General features: G+C 43.0%; 1 protein-coding gene across 1 annotated transcript; it reads right to left on the bottom strand.

The window, feature by feature from the left end:
• Positions 1 to 8,351: 8,351 nt before the first annotated feature.
• On the bottom strand, positions 8,352 to 18,855 carry NPS (neuropeptide S). Its single transcript, XM_068961375.1, has 3 exons — positions 18,604 to 18,855; positions 11,457 to 11,540; positions 8,352 to 8,531 (listed from the first exon to the last, which is right to left on the bottom strand). The coding sequence occupies exons 1-3, from the start codon at positions 18,853 to 18,855 to the stop codon at positions 8,352 to 8,354; spliced, it is 516 nt and encodes a 171-aa protein (XP_068817476.1).
• Positions 18,856 to 19,582: the final 727 nt, after the last annotated feature.

The following is a 19,582-nucleotide window of genomic DNA, read 5'->3' as shown; positions in this document are numbered from 1 at the left end:
GGCAACCTGCTTTACTCAGCCTGCAGATTCAAATGCTAATGTCACCCAGAAACTTGGACACACCTAGAAAATGTTTAACCAAATATCGAGGCTCCCCAAGGGCTGGTCAAAGTGACACATAAAATTTGCTGTCACAAAAGTCAGAGAAAGACAAATATCGTATGATATCATTTACTTGTAGAATCTAAAAAGAATGATACAAATGAACTTATTTACAGAACAGATAGAGATTTATAGACTTAGAGAACGAACTAACGGTTACCAAGGAGGAGGGGCGGGGAGAGGGACAGATTGGGAGTTTAGGACTGACAAGTGCACATTCCTATATTTAAAACAGATAACCAACAAGGACTTACTGTATAGCACAGGACACTATGCTCAGTATTCAGGAATAACCTAAATGGGAAAAGAATATGAAAAGAATCGATACACTTATATGTATAAGGGAATCGCTTTGCTGTAAACTTGAAACTAACAGACACTATAGACGGACCATACTCCAGTGTAAAATAAAATTTTTTTTCAAAATTAACCATCACGTACGCTTTCTCTGGTTTCCAATTTCCTTTTCTTCTATTTACGCCTGATACCTTTTGCTGTTGCTCAGTCACTACTTCATGTCCGACCCTTTGCGACCCCGTGAACAACAGCAAACCAGGCTTCCCTATCCTCCACTATCTCCCAGAGTTTGCGCAAACTGATCTCCATTGAATCAGTGTTGCCATCCAACCACCTCATCTTCTTTGCCCCCTTCTCCTGCCTTCAATCTTTCCCGGCGTCAGGGTCTTTTCTAATGAGTCAGTTCTTCACATCAGGTGGCCAAAGTATTGGAGTTTCAGCTTCAACATTAGTCCTTCCAGTGAATACTCAGGGTTGATTTCCTTTAGGATTGACTTGTTTGATCTCCTTGTAGCCCAAGGGACACTCAAGAGCCTTCTCCAGCACCACAGTTTGGAAGCATCAGCTCTCCAAGGCTCAGACTCCTGTATGGTCCAGCTGACCCCATAACTGCCGGCAATTGGACATCAGAGACCACAGGGCACCTTCTCTGGAGTCAGGCCAACCTGCCATTTGCCAGGTATTTGATCTTGATCCCATATGAAAAAACCACTGGGTCTCCCTGAGCTTCAGTTTCCTTGTCTATCCATGGAGACAAGAGCAACCCCGTGTTCTCTTCCAGGGCTGTGGGGAGTGTAGACAGGGCATTGTATAGAAAGCACTTAGAGCAAAGCCCCAAACCTGGTACACAGGGATTTGACTACATGGCAGAGAAGACTGTAACCATAGGTTGAGTCCACTGACACCCACTTAGCAAAGATGGCTTTAGGTTTGCTTTTTGTTTGTTTTACAAATTTTCTCCATTGTGGGCATTAATTTAGATGGGCAGAGATTAGCCAAGAAGACATCAAAGGCCCAGCCTAGGCCTCAGCATCACAGCATGGAAGACAGAGGTCAGAGGCAGAAAGCCCAGCAGCGGCACAATGCCTGCAAGGCCTGGTCTGGGGCCCTCAAGGAGGTGAGCTTCCATTTCCATGACTGGATTCATTCATCACAGTTTGTGCCACAGGAAAGAGGTCCTGCCAACCTTCTCACTTTTTGTAGGGCAAGCAGGAGAATGGATTTATTAGCTGGGAAAAAATAGTCTGAGCTGAATTGTCAGCTGCTGCAGACTGTGTCTGCAGCCGTGAAATTAAAAGATGCTTGCTCCTTGGAAGGAAAGCTACAACAAATTTAGGTGTGGTTGCATGTTTAGTCGCTCAGTCATGCCCAGCTCTTCACGACCCCATGGACTGTATCCTGCCAGGCCTCTGTCCATGGGATTGCCCAGGCAACAATACTAGAGTGGATAGCTATTCCCTTCTCCAGGGGATCTTTCCAATCCAGGGATCAAATCTGCCTCTCCTGCATTGCAGGTGGAATCTTTACCATCTGAGCCACCAGGAAGACCCATAACAAACCTAGACAACGTATTAAAAAGCAGAGCTGTCACTTTCTGACAAATTTTCATATAGTCAAAGCTACAGTTGCTCCAGTAGACATGTCCAGATGTGAGAATTGAACCATAAGGAAGCTGCTGAGTGCCGAAGAATCGATGTTTTGAATTGTGGTGCCGGAGAAGACTCTTGAGAGGCCCTTGGACAGCAAGGAGATCAAACCAGTCAATCCTAAAGGAAATCAGCCCTGAAAATATTCTTTGGAAGGGCTGTTTCTGAAGCTGAAGCTCCAATCCTTTGGCCACCTGATGTGAAGAGGCAATTCATTGGAAAAGACCCTGATGCTGGGAAAGATTGACAGCAAAATGAGAAGGGGGGCTGCAAAGAATGAGATGGTTTGATAGGATCACCGACTCAAGGGAGATGAATTTGAGCAAACCCTGGGAGAGAGTAGAGGAGAGAGGCGTGTGGCATGCTCCATGGGGTCACAAAGAGTCAGGCATGACTGAGTGACTGAACAGCAACAAGCGACAGCAGGAAAGGTGCAGATCCTGTCTTGGGTGTGGGGACTGTTGAGAGGATGTTCAACTCTCATGAAGTGCAAGAAACATACGCTGCAGGGTCATCCCAGGCAGCCCAGGGGGAGCTGTCCAGCACCGAGGTGATGGTCTGTCCTCCATAGAGGAGAATTAAAGCATGAGTCTTCCCTCAGTGGGGGAACCTGCCTCTGCACTTAGCATGTGAGTCTCTCTGAAATTAGCAGAGAGAAACGCACCTGGAGGAGGAGATGGAGAAAAGCCCCCAGATATTTCCTTTTCCTGTTATTGTCTGAGGACCAAAAGGAGATGAGAATATTGAGTGTAGAAATGGGACTTTGATGTCAAACCGCTCTATTCTGGGTCTTACTGCATGAGGGAAATGAAATTCAATTGTCTTCAGATTTTCCTTCCCTAAATTGTTGCTTCTTCTGTGACAGCTCAAAAATGAATGAGTCTGAGTGTTTGGAGTGGAAATTTTGTAGCAGACATCCTTGTTTGTTTTTTAATGCTTCTGCATTAGAAATAAATCACTGCCAGGAGAAAAGTGAGAAGAGCATCTCGAAAATTCAAGTGTGTGTGAGTCAAAAGCTTAATTCTGGTTGTTTTTTTTTTTTTGCTTGAGTTTCTAACCAAAAATTTACACACCTTCCTCCCTCCCTCAAAATCTGGGATGTTTCCATGGAAATCTCAATAAACGTTTCACATTCCTACATGAGAGAAAATGCAGTGAAATAGAATTTCACCTTTAAGGTGAGTTTTAGTTGTGGGACCCTTTCCCTGATCACTTGCTTCTCAGAGTTTGGGGGTTTTACTAATCATTCTGAATGATGCCTTTCCTGATGACAGTATCTGAAATCGTGCCCCTCCTCCTAGAAGAGAAGGGGACAACAGAGGGTGAGATGGTTGGATGGCATTACTGACTCAATGGATGTGAGTTGGAGCAAATTCTGGGAGATGGTGAAGGACAGGGAAGCCTGACGTGCTGCAGTCCATGGCGTCGCAAAGGGTCAGACATGACTTATCAACTGAGCAATGACGGCAGATGCCTCTGCCCTTCCTCTGTCCTTATCACTTAACCCTCATCTTCATGTAATATACATAATTTTTTCTCCATCTCCCTTCCCACCCCTGTAAAAGGTCAACGAGAGCGAGACTTTGGTCAGTTTTCTTAGCTATTGCGTTCCCACTGCCTAGAACACTGTTCCTGGAATATAGAAGGTACTAAATAAATATTTGTCAGATGAGCAAATTGGCAAACGAATGGACAATCTGGTAAGGTAAGTAAAATTAGTCCTATTTCACAGGTGTTGAAACTTGGGCTCAAAAAGATTCTAGAAACTTGGGCAAGGTCATGCAGCTGAGTAGTCAGTGATGCTGACTCCAGGCACTGTGTGTGTGTGGCCTGGGGGTCTTCAGGATCTTGCATCCCCAGGCTCTGCTCTACGCTTAGCTTCTCACCAGCATTCTCCCCCTCAGGTGCTCATGGCACTCAGTGTTGCAGGAAAGGGGACCCCTTCCAGGGCCAAAGAGAGGGCTCTTGTCTAATAGTCAGAAATGAATTGTCCGAGGAGACACGCACGCGGACAAAGCAAGAGACTATTGGGAAGGGGCGCCCGGGTGGAGAGCATCAGGGTAAGGGGCCCAGGAAGACTGCTCTGCCACGTGGCTCGCAGTCTCAGGTTTTATGGTGGTGGAATTAGTTTCTGGGTTGTCTTTGGCCAATCAGGGCCCTTCCCAGTTGCAAACTCATTGCCCAGCCAAGATTGATGCCAGTGAAAATGATTCTGGGCAGTGGTAGGACACATGGCATCTCCTTTTGACCTTTCCCACTTTAGTTCCGTGTTTCTTACCAGGACCTCTTGTAAAATAATTCATGCAAATGGTTACTATGGTACCAGGTCAAGGTCGGGGGTTTCATTCAGTGTGTTTCCCCTAACATCAGGGCTCTTTTCCTCCCCCTTCAATAAACTCTTTCTAGGTAAGAAATGAAACTCAAGGGACTTACTGTCAAGTTGATCAAGATGAAGTTACAGTTACTCTTCTCTTGGAATGTTTGCATTCTGTAGGCCTTTAACACCTTGCCTGGGGAAGCTGGCTCTAAAGGTGCAATTCTGGTTTTCATCAACACTTCAGTTCAGTTCAGTTCAGTCGCTCAGGGGTGTCTGACTCTTTGCGATCCCATGGACTGCTGCATGCCAGGCTTCCCTGTCCATCACCAACTCCTGGAGCTTACTCAAACTCATGTCCATTGAGTCAGTGATGCCATCCAACCATCTCATCCTCTGTCATCCCCTTCTTCTGCCACCTTCAATCTTTCCCAGCATCAGGGTCTTTTCAAATGAGTCAGTTCTTTGCATCAGGTGGCCAAAGTATTGGAGTTTCAGCTTCAACATCAGTCCTTCCAATGAACACCCAGGACTGTTCTCCTCTGGGATGGACTGGTTGGATCTCACTGCAGTCCAAGGGACTCTCAAGAGTCTTCTCCAACACCACAGTTCAAAAGCATCAATTCTTTGGCACTCAGCTTTCTTTATAGTCCAACTGTCACATCCATACATGACTACTAGAAAAACCATAGCCTTGACTAGATGGACCTTTGCAGACAAAGTAATGCCTCTGCTTTTTAATATGCTATCTAGGTCTGTCATAACTTTTCCTCCAAGGAGTAAGCATCTATTAATTTCATGGCTGCAGTCACCATCTGCAGTGATTTTGGAGCCCCCAAAATAAAGTCTGCTGGTGTTTCCACTGTTTCCCCACCTATTTTCCATGAAGTGATGGGACCAGATGCCTTGATCTTCGTTTTCTGAATGTTGAGCTTTAAACCAACTTTTTCACTCTCCTCCTTTACTTTCATCAAGAGGCTCTTTAGTTCTTCACTTTCTGCCATAAGGGTGGTGTCATCTGCATATCTGAGGTTATTGATATTTCTCCTGGCAATCTTGATTCCAGCTTGTGCTTCATCCAGCCCAGTGTTTCTCATGATGTACTCCACATGTAAGTTAAATAAGCAGGGTGACAATATACAGCCTGATGTACTCCTTTCCCTATTTGGAACCAGTCTGTTGTTCCATGTCCAGTTCTAACTGTTGCTTCCTGACCTGCATACAAATTTCTCAGGAGGCAGGTCAGGTGGTCAGGTATATCCATCTCTTTCAGAAATTTCCACAGTTTATTGTGATACACACACACAGTCAAAGGCTTTGGCATAGTCAGTAAAGCAGAAATAGATGTTTTTCTAGAACTCTTTTGCTTTTTTGATGATCCAGTGGATGTTGGAAATTTGATCTCTGGTTCCTCTGCCTTTTCTAAAACTAGCTTGAACATCAGGAAGTTCACGGTTCACGTATTGTTGAAGCCTGGCTTGGAGAAGTTTGAGCATTACTTTCCTAGCGTGTGAGATGAGTGCAAATGTTCAGTAGTTTGAGCATTCTTTGGCATTGCCTGGTGACATCATCAGCACTGCCTGGTGACAAAGGGAAGTTCAGAGAGTCAAAAACCTCTGACCCCAGGCCACTCTGCTGGCAGCCCTTGGGAGCAGGCAGCTTTGCTCAGAACCCTGCATAAAGCTGGTTCCAATGACTGGATGTGACCTGGGGCCCCTCGGGTGCTACCCTCTTGGGGTTCACTTTCTCCAAAGGTTTCCATGGTCATCCTTCCTTCATCTCTCTAATGACACTATCTAAACATGACTTGGAAGTCTTTTTATCTTAAGGACTTTATTCCTAAAACCTTAGTATGAGACATACCTTTTCCTTGGAAAGCAAATTTCCCGCGTGCCAGGTCTCCTCTGCAGCAATGGTTAGAATGCAAATACTTTCTCATGGGCCTGTTGTCCTGCACTCCCCCCTCGAGGTTAGAATGATATTTCAGATCCAGAAACGGGAAGAGAACTTTTCCAATTATGCTTTTGGTGTTTTATTATTCCAACCAATCCATATAAATGCAAGTAGGGAATTAGGAAGATTCCTCTGCAATAAAAGCTCCTCTCTTCCCTACACGATGGACCTCATGACGCCATGAGCTTCCTAATGCAGTCACTGTTCTTCAGCTCTGCAGAAGGAAGTGATGTCTGTTGGCCTATCTAAGTAGCTTCCCCACCAACAATGCTAGGAAGATTTTTTTAAAGCCACAAACCAAAAAAACACCGTTTTCCTTGACAATCACCTGTCAGATGTTCCACCATTTCTTGGGAGCACTTTACATCTCCTCCACAAAGCCTCCTGGGGCTGTGGAGCCTGTCTGTAGGCAGGCAGTGTATGGATTACCTCCTGGCATTTCCAGATGCCCTGAGGAGAGTCCAGGCTTGCAGTGGAGGATAAGGAGAGTGGAGCTGCCAGTAGAAGTGCCAGGGAGGTTCTAAAACTGCCTTCATTGGGATATTGTGAACAGTAAACAGGATAATACATATCAGATGTCTGGCACATAGGGTGTGGGCTTCCCAGGCGGCACCAGCAGTAAAGAATCCACCTGCCAATGCAGGAGACACAAGGGACGGGTTCGATCCAGGGTCGGGAAGATCTCCTAGAGTAGGAAATGGTTCTTGCCTCGGAAATCTCACGGACAGAGGAGCCTGGCAGACTACAATCCAGGGGGTTGCAAACAGTCAGACACGACTGGGCACACATAGGCAGTGTGTACTCACCAAGTGCTGGCTGTTACTCTCATATGCACTTTAAATTAAATTTTAAATATATATACAAATGTATATTGAATGTGCCATCAAATTTATAACTGTCAGTTTTTATTTCCATTAAATGTATTTTCCTTAAATCCATGTCTTTCTTTAGAAATTTGATATTTTCAAGAATAACAATAATAAAAAAGCAAAGTTGCCCCCATAGACACAGAGGCCAGGACCTTAGGGACAGAAAGCGAAAGGTCACATGGATCCTAAATCCTAAAATACATTAGGACTTGTTCATCTCATCTGTGTCTGTACTAATAGAGTGAAATGGAAAATATAACAGTTTTCTTGGTTAGTGTTTTTTACAGAATTAAACATGCACATACATATTTATTAAGGTTATGCATTTGAGGTAATAAATCATCAACCAATGTTGCATTATCCTTTAAAAAAAAAAAAAAGTAATGTCAAGAGTTTCTATGGACCGGATGCCTGGTCTTCTCTGGAGCAGGAGGGAGTGGGGCTTTAAGAAGCTCAGATTGGGAGAACTGACTCACAAGGGACTCGCCCCATCCCCATAGCTATGGTGGGTCATCAATAGTTTTTTGGTTGTCTTGATCTTTACCAGCCATATTTCTGTGTTTTAAGATTTAAAAAGAAGACAAATTTCCGAGACAAAACAATGATCTATGTCTAAGTTTATTTGATGGAAAAGGGTAGCAAGATTTAGACCCGGAGGGCTCGATCATATTTGTTTCTGGTGTCAATCGACTGAGGAAAACACACTTGTGTCATCAGCCTTAACTTTGCTTACTCTCACAAGACTTTTTTAGAAGCTGAAATAACACATCCCCAAAGCATTGGCCCAGCTAAGCCATTTCAGAAAACCATATTGAAAAGAAAAAAAATCAGTATTATATTACAGGCACGGGGGGAAAAAAATCATACCATTGTCATCATAGTAAAAATACTCCTACTTTTCGGTCAATTCAAGATCAAAGCAAATGTGTCTCTCCCTACTCAGGCAACATGCTAACTGATCACATAAATATTTTATTCTCTCACAGTGAAAGTTTGACACAGGCTTACATTTTTTAAAACTTAATTTACTCTGTACCAGTAAGGAGAGAGAAGATACTTAAGAACTGACCGTGTGCCAACACTTAATGATAAAGATATAACTGACTTTCAGTACATTAGTCACACTATACAAAATCTGAGATTAATTCCCAGAGTCCTTTGCACACTTATTCATGATTTTGCTCTTCGAAAGGAAGTTTTTTTCATCCCTGTGCCGACACCGTTGCGAAAGGACCTTTTCAAAAGTGTCTTCTCCAAAACTGGCTTTAGAAAATCTAGCCCCTCTCTCCTGTCCATCCTGGTTGGGCAGCTGTTCAGCAGAATGACAAAATAATCAGATTTTCCAGACACCTGGCAATTAAGATGGGGAGAGAGGGAGAGAATACAGCTTTAGAGTTCCAAGCTTATCTCAATTGTAACAATCTTCAGAATCTTATGGTGACAAATCCAATATAGCCAATATTCAAAGAGGGTTTTGCTAAAACACTTTTTTAAATATAGACTTTATCAAAATACAAAATACTGTTTGAAGCTGTCTGCCCTCTTCTCTACATTTTGTACTACTTATGTGATTGCAGCTATTCAGTATTTGCATCGTACACCCTACAGTTATCTTGTTGCTCTTACTTTATAAAGAACCTTTCAAGTGGCACTAATTAGTCTTGGGAATATTTTTTTTTAAATTCACTGAGAAAAACAACCCATGATAACCAAACTCCAGGTTTCAGTTGCAGCCACTTTTCTTCTGAGGCCTGTCCTGAGTCACTTTCCAAGTCTCTCCACAAGGATGTCTTTGAACTTGAGAGTTGACATCTTTGTCTCTTGACTGTGGCTCAGTTCCACCAGGGGCTCAAAGGCCTGAATGATCGAATATTGTATAGGGGGCACTTAGCTGGGAGAGAAACAAGTCTGACGTCTTAGAGCTCAAGTTGGCCATCAAGAACACGCAATTCCATCCCATACTTTGTAGATGGAGAAGTTAAATAAAGCCCTGAGGGGCATGATGGGTAGTCTTTGTGCTACGTGCTTATTTGTATCACCTGATTTTAACCCCTCAAAAAGCTTTATGAAGTTGATACTATTATTTCCTTGCTTATAATTTCCCATAAATAAGGAAATTAATTACATGGCTTATGGGTGAAGCAGGACTTGAACTGAGGAATCAGACTCCAAGCCCATGTTTTTCAGCTGTGTTAGAGCTACAAGAGGAAAGGGGGCTGAATGTTTTTATTACAGATAAAGAACATTCTACAGTGCCAAAAGCACATATTTCCTCTCCTGTTACAGGAAAACAAGTTTGATTTGGAGTGACTTTGAAAGTTGAGATGGGATCAGAGTGCATCCCAAGGTTCTCCACCCCCAACTGGGGTGGAGGCTCCCTGAGGGGTCCAGCAATCAGAGCCCCCCAAAAAACCATTCCTACTGGTCTCTGTGGGAATGCACGGACATTTAAGAGTTTTAGATCTGGAAATAATCAGAGAATTTCAGAGGCATTGGTCATATTTGTCATGGGAAAACCAATCAAAAACTCTTACACTCTTATGTCTTACCCTGTATTAGTAGAGAAGATCTAAGCATGATATAATGCCATCTATTTTAAATTTCCAACAACAAGGGCCTATGAGTCATTTCAGGAAGGGGAACACTCCAGTTCTTTCCAGAAATTCTCATAATTCCACATTTATATTGTAAATATATATATATATATATATATATAATCCTAGTTACAACAACTCCAAAATATCAGTGTGTGAGTGAGCTCAGTCATTTGGCTGTGTCCAACGCTCCTACTCCAAGGGATCTTCCCAACCCAGGGATCAAAACTGTGTCTTCTGCATCGGCAGGTGGATTCTTTACCACTGAGCCACCTGGGAAACCCAAAACATCAGTAAACATCCCTAAAAAGATACTTTGCTGATCAATGAAGGGAGTCCTTGTCAGACAGACTCATTAGCTGCATAATATGGTATGTTTGCCTGCTTGATAAACTTTATGAAGTTTACAACAAATATTATAAAAGCCTCTATGTTCTTTGCATAATCACTCACCCTAAACAGTCAAATTGGCACCATTACTATGTGATACAGTTATAATGAGAACAAAATTGTCACATGAAAAAATAGAAATATGGAAAATTCAGTGAAGGAAGAAACATTTCATTTATGGACAAGACGATCTCATAAGAACAATAGAGGAAAGAACATTCTTAATTTAAAAAAATGCACAAGTGCCTTTGTTCACAGAAATGTCATGAACAAACCTTTAGGGAAAGAATAGAAAGTAATTAGGAAGGCATTTGAGAAAATATACCAATTTGTGGATTGTTACTCATCTATTTGATCAATGTGCTGTCTCATAGAATCAATGGCTAAATTAGTGTGGAATGCTCATAGGAGTAAACCAGGAAAAAAGAAACTAGATTAAGTAAACAAGAAATAGAAAAATGACGTGCATAGATCGGTGAGAAGACTCATAATGTAAATAGCTAGATCATGATGTTGGGACATATAGTTATTGTTCAGAATTCATGTGGCATCTCATTATCTTAAAAGTGGCTTCATAAATTACACTGATTTCAGTAATTACTGTGTGCCATGTTAAGTTTTACTGAAGCAGAGTTAAAGCATAAAAATCTATCAATGACAAAATGTATTTTAAAATTTTAAACGAAGTATTGACAGAACACAACTGAAATATCATGTAGAAACAGCATTAAAAATTCCAAAAAAAAGAAAATGTCAATTTCTGAATGTCTTGATTAGTTCAATGAATACAGTTAGGAATTTAATCAATATTCTTCAATAAACATATGAATTCGTATTTTATATTATGTTTCATTGAGAACTGACATATTATCTATATCCTGTATCTGAAAAAAGTCACCATTTTTGTAAAATTAAGAAACTTGCTGCTTTTGAAAAATAATCCTTTGTATCTTTAGCTTCGAGTGTTAAATGCTCACTTTGATTATGAGTTGATGCATGTGAAACAAACAATTTATCATGAGCAAAGTAACTTACATTTTATGTTGAAATTATTTTCTTATGCAAGGCCAACTCTTAAATAATTCAAAGCAAAGTTTAATATAACCTGTATTACTATTGTAAAAATCTTCCCTTTTACCTAATTTTATGGTTACTTATATTTCTTTCATTGTAAGCTCTAATAATAAAGGAAATAACTTTTGATACATGTTTCTAGAGATTATTTTGAATTTACATACTCTACAATATTAGTTATTTAGTCAAGCATCAAAAATAGAGGCAAAACTCTTACCTTAGAAGATGAAATTGGATGACACCAAAACATGTGCATTGTAGAAATCAACAGAAATAGAATAAGATTGAATTTTAATGAACTGCAGAGTAGGGGAAAAAATCAGAAAAGTCTTATTCAGGCAAGTATAAATTAAAAAGCATATACAAATTCAACATTTTTCTTTGTGGAAAAATGCAATCTCTTACCTAATCATTCTGGACTTCCTGAGATCTCTGCAGATGGGTGATTTTATTCCCAGATTCCTCACTGTTACTCTCAGATCCTCCTTGAGTGATCCTTTTATACCAGAAAAGTTCAAGAGTGAAAATGTCATCATGTCCCATCATAGGTGACTAATTGATTCTGGCTGAGGCCTTTTGTTCCTCTTAAGTTGGAAAAGGACAATAACATATAAGCGTTGTCATTGAGCTACTAACTATTGACTTTATTTAAAGTTTGCCATTAAAAATGTCCTTCAAAAGCCCTGTCTTCTAGACCAGAGGTCTCAAAAGGAACCAAAAGTTTGTTTAACTCAGAGTTTAAACACTTAAGAAGGAAGACATTATTTCCTTGAATATCCAGATGTCTATTTTCAAAGAATAATGCACAAAGAGTCTTTACAGGAATGAAGAACATCAACCCAAACAATGTGCATACATTGAGTTTCCCACAGCAGATGGCCTTTCTCAGGACTTCCGAGATTAGAGGAGGGAAACAAATGTCTCCCACCTGCTATTTGCCACTCATCCTCCAGATAAAGGGAAAGCACAATCGCTCCTCTATTTCCATTGTTGTTATTCAGTCACGAAGTCATGTCCAGCTCTTTGTGACCCCATGGACTGCAAAACACCAGATGCCCCTGTCCTTCACTGTCTCCCAGAGTTTCCTCAAATTCAAGTCCATTGAGTTGGTGATGCTATGTAACCATCTCATCCTCTGCCAGCCCCTACTCCTTTTGTCTTCAGTCTTTCCCAGCATCAAAGTCTTTTCCAATGAGTCAACTCTTCACATCAGGTGGCCAAAGTACTGGAGCTGCATCTTCAGCATCAGTCCTTCCAATGAATATTCAGCATTGATATCCTTTAGAATTGACTGGTTTGATTCCCTTGCAGTCCAAGGGATTCTCAAGAGTCTTCTCCAGTACCTCAACTCCAGAGCATGAATTCTTCAAGAACACCCAGTCTTCTTTATGGTCTAACTCTTACATCCATCCATGACTACTGGAAAAACCATAACTTTGCATCCCCAAAGTCCTGGGGCCAGAGTTCTGGGAGGGCCTGCCTGTCACGGCTGCTGTTTTCTCTCCAGGGCATGAAATTCTTCAGGAAGCCTCTCCTGTCCTTGTGTACCACATTAATAAATGGCATCCACATTAATGATGGGTGTCTACATTAATAAATGGATTCAGGAGCACTAAGTGTGAGCAGATGTTACTGAGGCTTACAATGGAGGGAAACACCAAGCAAGGTGCTGCTTCCTGCTTGGGTAACTAGTACTTCTGAGACAGAGCCAATATTTTTGCAATACAAAGCAATGGAGGAAAGTCCTTGCCTTCTCAAGATCAGCATCTTTTGGAGGACAAAGCTGTCCTACGTCTGGGATCTTCGATGACCATTGGTCAGTGCTTCATCCCTTTCTTTTGGGAACCGCCCTGCAATATGATTCTCACGTGATTTTCAATCACACAGTCACACTCCACCTTCCACAAAGAAAAGTAGTCGAACTGACTCTCAAGAGAATCTGGAAATTAGTGCCAAGTTGGGAGCTGGGACATGTCATCCAAAACTTTTGATAGCCCTTTTGGAGACATTCTACAGAGACTTAAGACACCAAGTGACTCAACACCCATGGTTACTTTTGGTCTCTCTTTAAACCCAGACAAAATTTTAAAAAGCAATGGAGAAAATCAATGAAACCAGAAACTTATGCTTTGTAAAGATTTTTGTTAGCTAGATTGGCCAAAGAAAAGAAAAAAGAGAAAATACTTAAATTGTTAGCATCAGAGATGAAAGAAGCAGGATTGCTACCGACAGTTTAAAAAATTAGAACTACAAAGAAATACATGGGTACTCAGTATCTTGTAGTAATTTATAATGGAAAAGAACTTGAAACTAGAAAGAAAGGGAGAGAAGACGATACAGATAGCATTTTGCTGAGTGAGGAGAAATCATTGAAGCAGGCTTGAGAAAGGTGTCTATTGAAATGGAGTTCGGTAACAGACTCACAACAGACTTGAGTATTCACGGAACGTGTTATTGCCAGATGGGTGAAGGTGGTACTAACGAAGGAGGATCCTCTGGAATGTTGAGAATCAATTCAATCTCACCTCCTCTCCCCAGCTCCCATGTACAGACACCTTCTGCTTTGTCAGAAGACCATAGATTTATCCTGAAAAGAGGGTAAGGCAGAGGACCTCCTGATGGAGTGACTCAGGTACAGTGGCATTACGGAGTCCTCTCCCACCAAAAGGAAGGTTAAACAAGCATTTGCTCAAAGCCGAGGCCCATGGATCAGTTCTCTAACTCAGGTCCGAGCACACCATTAGCTCTTTACTCTGGAGACAAGTGAAAGGAGACTCGTCTCTGCAGTCTACCCGATGCTGTGAGTGTCTGATGCAAGGTTTTTCTTTAAACTAGGATTCGATGGTGGGGAGAAGACAGAAATTTGAGCACTGAGTGTCGCTCAGTTGTGTCCAATTCTTCGTGACCCCATGGACTATACAGTCCTTGGAATTTTTCAGACCAGAATACTGGAGTGGGTAGCCTTTGCCTTCTCCAGGGGATTTTCCCAACCCAGGGATCGAACCCAGGACTCCTGCCTTGAAGCTGGCTTCTTTACCAGCTGGGCCCCCAGGGAAGCCTGGATGCCTGAAAATCTGGGGTGGAATCTGGGGGTATCATGGGACAGGGGGATGAGACTGGAGTCAGGGGTATCTAGAAAATTCTGCCAGACACTGGTTCACAGGGCTTTGCTTGGGACCACCACCTCCTTTGGTAACTGTGCTGGTCAAGTGACGTCCAATGAGAGGCATTTCTGGCTCAACTGGAACCTGCAGAGACCCATTGTCAACACCGAAAGGGCAGGTTAGTGCTCCACTCAGCCTTGGAATTTAATAGACTTTTCATTGAAAGTTTATCCTCTTATTTGTCACGACGCAACATCTTTGAGTCACCCAAGCCCTTTTCACATATTTCCTCATGGCATCAGTGTGAACACCAGAGGGAGAAGGGACACGTACTTTTTGACTTTTTCTTCTCGTTGGTCAAACCTGAAGTTGAGACATGCATTCAGAACCATGTTTCAGAAGTTCAAGCACATTGTGTATTTTGGACAGAAAAGATCAACAGGAGCCCTTTCTTTTCTAATTTCCAGTGCTTCCTTCCAGTTATGACCCCAAGAAATGTCCCCCAAGTACCACCTTGATCGTTACTGCATTTGGCTCCTTGCTGAAAGCAGGACTTGGAAATGTATTAAAATGATTTTAAAGGAATAAGTGACAAGCTGGAAAAGGTCATCAGCTCAGATAATTTAGGGTTTTGGCGTCTTAAAAATAATTCTACAATTGATTCCATTGTCCCTAATTATAACACATATTAAGCCCTGCATCCTTCAGCATCTATGGAAAAATCAATTTCATCTTAACGGCTTCTTAATTCATACAACTGCTCTATCCTCTGAAAGTATAATTAAAATGCAGAAAGTGGCTGAGTGCATTTTCTGGTTTTATACCAGAGTAGGGGAAATAAAGGCTTAGGCAGAGCTTAGGTTAATTTATTGAAATAAATCATCTCTCCGGTGCCTGGTTGCTCCTAAAATGCTCTGTTAGAGTTTTCACTTGGGCGTTCAGAACAGGCCCAGTGTTGGAGACCGAGGTTCTATGGAAATAAAAGGCAAAGACAATCCAGAAGGTGCTGGTGGGACATAAAAAGTGCAAGCAAGGCTCCTTGCTTCAGAGCATCATTTCTCGGTGTTGGCGCTGTTGATGTTTGTAGCTGATGGTTTTTGGAGGTTGGTTGCTATGTGTTGGAGGAGGTGAGAACAGCCTCTGTTCAGTAGAGACTGGGAGAACTCCCCCCTGCCCCCCGAGCTGGGGCAACGGAAAATGTCTCTAGACACTATCAAATGTCTCTTGGGTAGGGGAACCAAACCACCTCCATGGAGAACTACTGTTTAGAGATAAGTTCTCTGCTCGCTCTCTCTCCACGGACGTGGAGTCCGTGGGTGGACATACATTTCACAAGCATGGCATCACTGTCGGGGGACAGTATGTTTTTGGTGATGCATAAAATAGTGGTGTATCTTCTAATGGATAAAATCTTAGGTTCAATGGAATAGTACTTTCTTTTAGAAAGGAGCTATCAAAGGCAGTATTTGAGGCATGTTACTTAATATTACATGTTCATTTAAATAATAAGAAGAACTGTAAAAAAAGATCCTCATGACCCAGATAATCACGATGGTGTGATCTCTCCCCTACAGCCAGACACCCTGGAATGTGAAGTCAACTAGGCCTTAGGAAGCATCACTATGAACAAAGCTAGTGAAGGTGATGGAATTCCAGTTGAGCTGTTTCAAATCCTAAATACTGTGAAAGTGCTGCACTCAATATGTCAGCAAATTTGGAAAACTCAGCAGTGGCCACAGGACTGGAAAAGGTCAGTTTTCATTCCAATCCCAAAGAAAGGCAATGGTAAAGAATGCTCAAACTACCGCACAATTGCACTCATCTCACACGCTAGTAAAGTAATGCTTAAAATTCTCTAAGCCAGGCTTCAGCAATACATGAAACATGAACTTCCAGATGTTCAAGATGGATTTAGGAAAGGCAGAGGAACCAGAGATCAAATTTCCAACATCCACTGGATCATCAAAAAAGCAAGAGAGTTCCAGAAAAAACATCTACTTCTCCTTTATTGACTATGCCAAAGCCTTTGACTGTATGGATCACAATAAACTGTGGAAAATTCTTCAAGAGATGGGAATACCAGACCACTTGACCTGCCTCTTGAGAAACCTGTATGCAGGTCAGGAAGCAACAGTTAGAACTGGATATGGAACAACAGACTGGTTCCAAATAGGAAAAAGAATACGTCAAGGCTGTATATTGTCGCCCTGCTTATTTAACTTATATGCAGAGTACATCATGAGAAACACTGGACTGGATGAAGCACAAGCTGGAATTAAGATTGCTGGGAGAAATATCAATAACCTCAGATATGCAGATGACACCACCCTTTGGCAGAAAGTGAAGAGGAACAAAACAGCCTCTTGATGAAAGTGAAAGAGGAGAGTGAAAAAGTTGGCTTAAAGCTCAATATTCAGAAAACTAAGATCAAGGCATCTGGTCCCATCACTTCATGGCAAATAGATGGGGAAACAGTGGTTTACTTTAATTTTGGGGGCTCCAAAATCACTGCAGATGGTGATTGCAGCCATGAAATTAAAAGATGCTTATTCCTCGGAAGGAAAGTTATGACCAACCTAGACAACATATTAAAAAGCAGAGACTTACTTTGCCAACAATGGTCAGTCTAGTCAAGGCTATGGTTTTTCCAGTGGTCATGTATGGATGTGAGAGTTGGACTATAAAGAAAGCTGAGTGCTGAAGAATTGATGCTTTTAAATTGTGGTGTTGGAGAAGACTCTTGAGAGTCCCTTGGACTGCAGGGAGATCCAACCAGTCCATCCCAAAGGAGATCAGTCCTGGGTGTTCATTGGAAGGACTGATGTTGAAGCTGAAACTCCAATACTTTGGCCACCTGATGCGAAGAGCTGACTCATTTGAAAAGACCCTGATGCTGGGAAAGATTGAAGGCAGGTGGAGAAGGGGACAACGGAGGATGAGATGGTTAGATGGCATCACTGACTCAATGGACATGAGTTTGGGTAAACTCCAGGAGTTGTTGATGGACAGGGAGGCCTGGCATGCTGCAGTTCATGGGGTCGCACAGAGTCAGACACGACTGAGAGACTGAACTGAACTGAAAGGTGAAATGAAGCTAAAGTGTTAGTTGCTCAGTCATGTCTGATTCTTTGCAACCCCATCAACCAAGCCTGCCAGGCTCCTCTGTCCATGGAATTTTTCAGGCAAGTATACTGTAGCGGGTAAACATTCCCTTCGCCAGGGGATCTTCCTGACCTGGGAATCGAGCACGGATCTTCCACACTGCAGGCAGATTCTTACTGTCTGAACCACAAGGGAAGCCTGATTAATAATGAAGTATGCTCTCAATTTTTTTCACTGACATACATTCTTACACACTTCTGCACCTTGTCCTATTTTTCTTACACTTTGATTTTATTTTAATAATACCCTGAAGTTGTTTTCAAGAAGGCAGATGTCATATTAGACATAGTGTCATCATATCATAAGTGGCGTTTTTATAAATAAATTCCATTAGTCACTGATGTAATATCTACGGTATTCTACTGAGGCACCTGGTGAACAGCAGCCAGCAGTGGCCTTTATAAGGAAGCCCCATGAGGAGAGGAAAACCTGCTATAAAGCACCTTGTTCTGCCAGAGACTGGACACCTCCGGAAAGCATTTTCGAGAATGATCTCTGCAGCAGCCAACACTTCATTTATGAATTCATCCAAGAATCAATGAAGGCCCACTCTCTTCCGGGAATTGCGTGAGTTTCTGGGGACACAGCCATAAAGAAACTCCACAAAGGATAAACACAGGGGGGAAAAGGGCAATTCCAAGGTTAGGGTGGGGATGGGAGCAGCCCCTAGCAGGACTTGGCCTTGACTGTGAGGAGGGGCACAGCAGCACAAGCCCCGAGGGGACAGGGAAGAAGCACGTGGTCATCTGAGGACCCGAAGGAGGCTCAGTCTGGTGACCACAAGGATTCACTTGGGAGGGCCCAGGGGTTCCCCATGGGGCAGGGTATGCATATCCCACCCTTGAATCTGAGGTTCACAAATGCTGTCAAGCTGGGGAGGAGACCTAATTGGATCTGCGCTTTAGAAGAATGCTCCGGCTGCCAGGAGCGGGTGGAATGGGAAGACTGGGCTTCGGGACCAAGAGGCCCCCCTACAGGCTATGTGGTCACGGTATAGATGGGATGGTGGGGCTGTGCACCAGGGTGGTGGCCCTGAAGCTGGACAGAAGTAGATAAAACCAAGATGTTTGGGAGACAGAAATGAATGGACACCGTTACTGATGAGACATGTGGGGCAATGGGATGATTCAGAGCGATCTTTTTCACCAGCTCATCATAGCCACTCAGAAATGCAGCACCTCCAAAGGTCAACAGTGACCAAGCCTGACCACATCCTCCCATCCTCCCCGTCCCTCCTCCACCCCACTCCTTCTTCTCCAGAGTCTCTAAGCCAGCCTCTGTTCCAGCTGCATCCCCAGCATCCTTCACCCTTATCAGGGCCTCTGCTCCGTCACCCAGCTCAGAGGCCATGGTCCATCATTACAACGATGGTCCCCCCAAAGCACCCCCCCCAACAACGGGCAAAAACTCCAACCTTGAGTGAACCCATGTGACCCCATCTCTGAGCCTCACTCGGGTTATAACCGTAGCAAAACCTTACAACAATGGTTCCTGGTCTCATGTAAAACTTCATGACCCTAGGTCTCCCACGAGCCCCAGTCCTGCCCAACCAACATGATGCATCTGCTAAACAGGCCCCTCCTCTCAGTATGGAAAAAGAGATTTCATACCTTCTCTCCTCTAATGCTCCTACGGCCCACGGTCCTGTTTTACACTGACCCCCGCCCCCCCCCACACACACACATACACACAAATCTGTCTGTGGGAGTGTGCTCAGTCGTGTCTGACTCTTTGCAGCCCCACGGACTGTACCTATGAAGCTCCTCTGTCCATGGAATTTTCCAGGCAAGAATACTAGAGGGGGTTGCCATTTCCTACTCCAGAGGGATCTTCACAACCCAGGGATCAAACCCAAGTCTCTTGTGTCTCCTGCATCGGCAGGTGGATTCTTTACCACTAGCACCACCTGGGAAGCCCATAACCGAATTTTGAGCTCATGGTTTTTGCTGAGAAAGCAGGGGCAGAGTCAGGCTCTCTTTGCTCGTTCCACTACAAAAAGCAGCGACTCCCTCATGTCAGCACCCATGTCCTGACTCTTGCCTGGCTGTGATGGAGTAAAGTCCTTGCTCCTGTCGGG

Source organism: Capricornis sumatraensis, chromosome 23 (assembly GCF_032405125.1).
Source record: "Capricornis sumatraensis isolate serow.1 chromosome 23, serow.2, whole genome shotgun sequence".
Lineage (NCBI taxonomy): Eukaryota > Metazoa > Chordata > Mammalia > Artiodactyla > Bovidae > Capricornis > Capricornis sumatraensis.
The sequence above is the reverse complement of the archived record's forward strand: the minus strand, read 5'-3'. Positions and strand labels throughout refer to the sequence as shown.

Excerpts from the sequence above, each read along its gene's own strand:
- NPS (XM_068961375.1), bottom strand. The coding sequence starts at position 18,855 with ATGGCCTCTGAGCTGGGTGACGGAGCAGAGGCCCTGATAAGGGTGAAG. Across the intron at positions 11,541-18,603 it reads TTGCCCCACATGTCTCATCA|AGTTCATTAAAATTCAATCT; the intron begins GTAACGGTGTCC and ends CCCCTACTCTGC. Across the intron at positions 8,532-11,456 it reads ATCCAATTTCATCTTCTAAG|GTGTCTGGAAAATCTGATTA; the intron begins GTAAGAGTTTTG and ends CTTAATTGCCAG.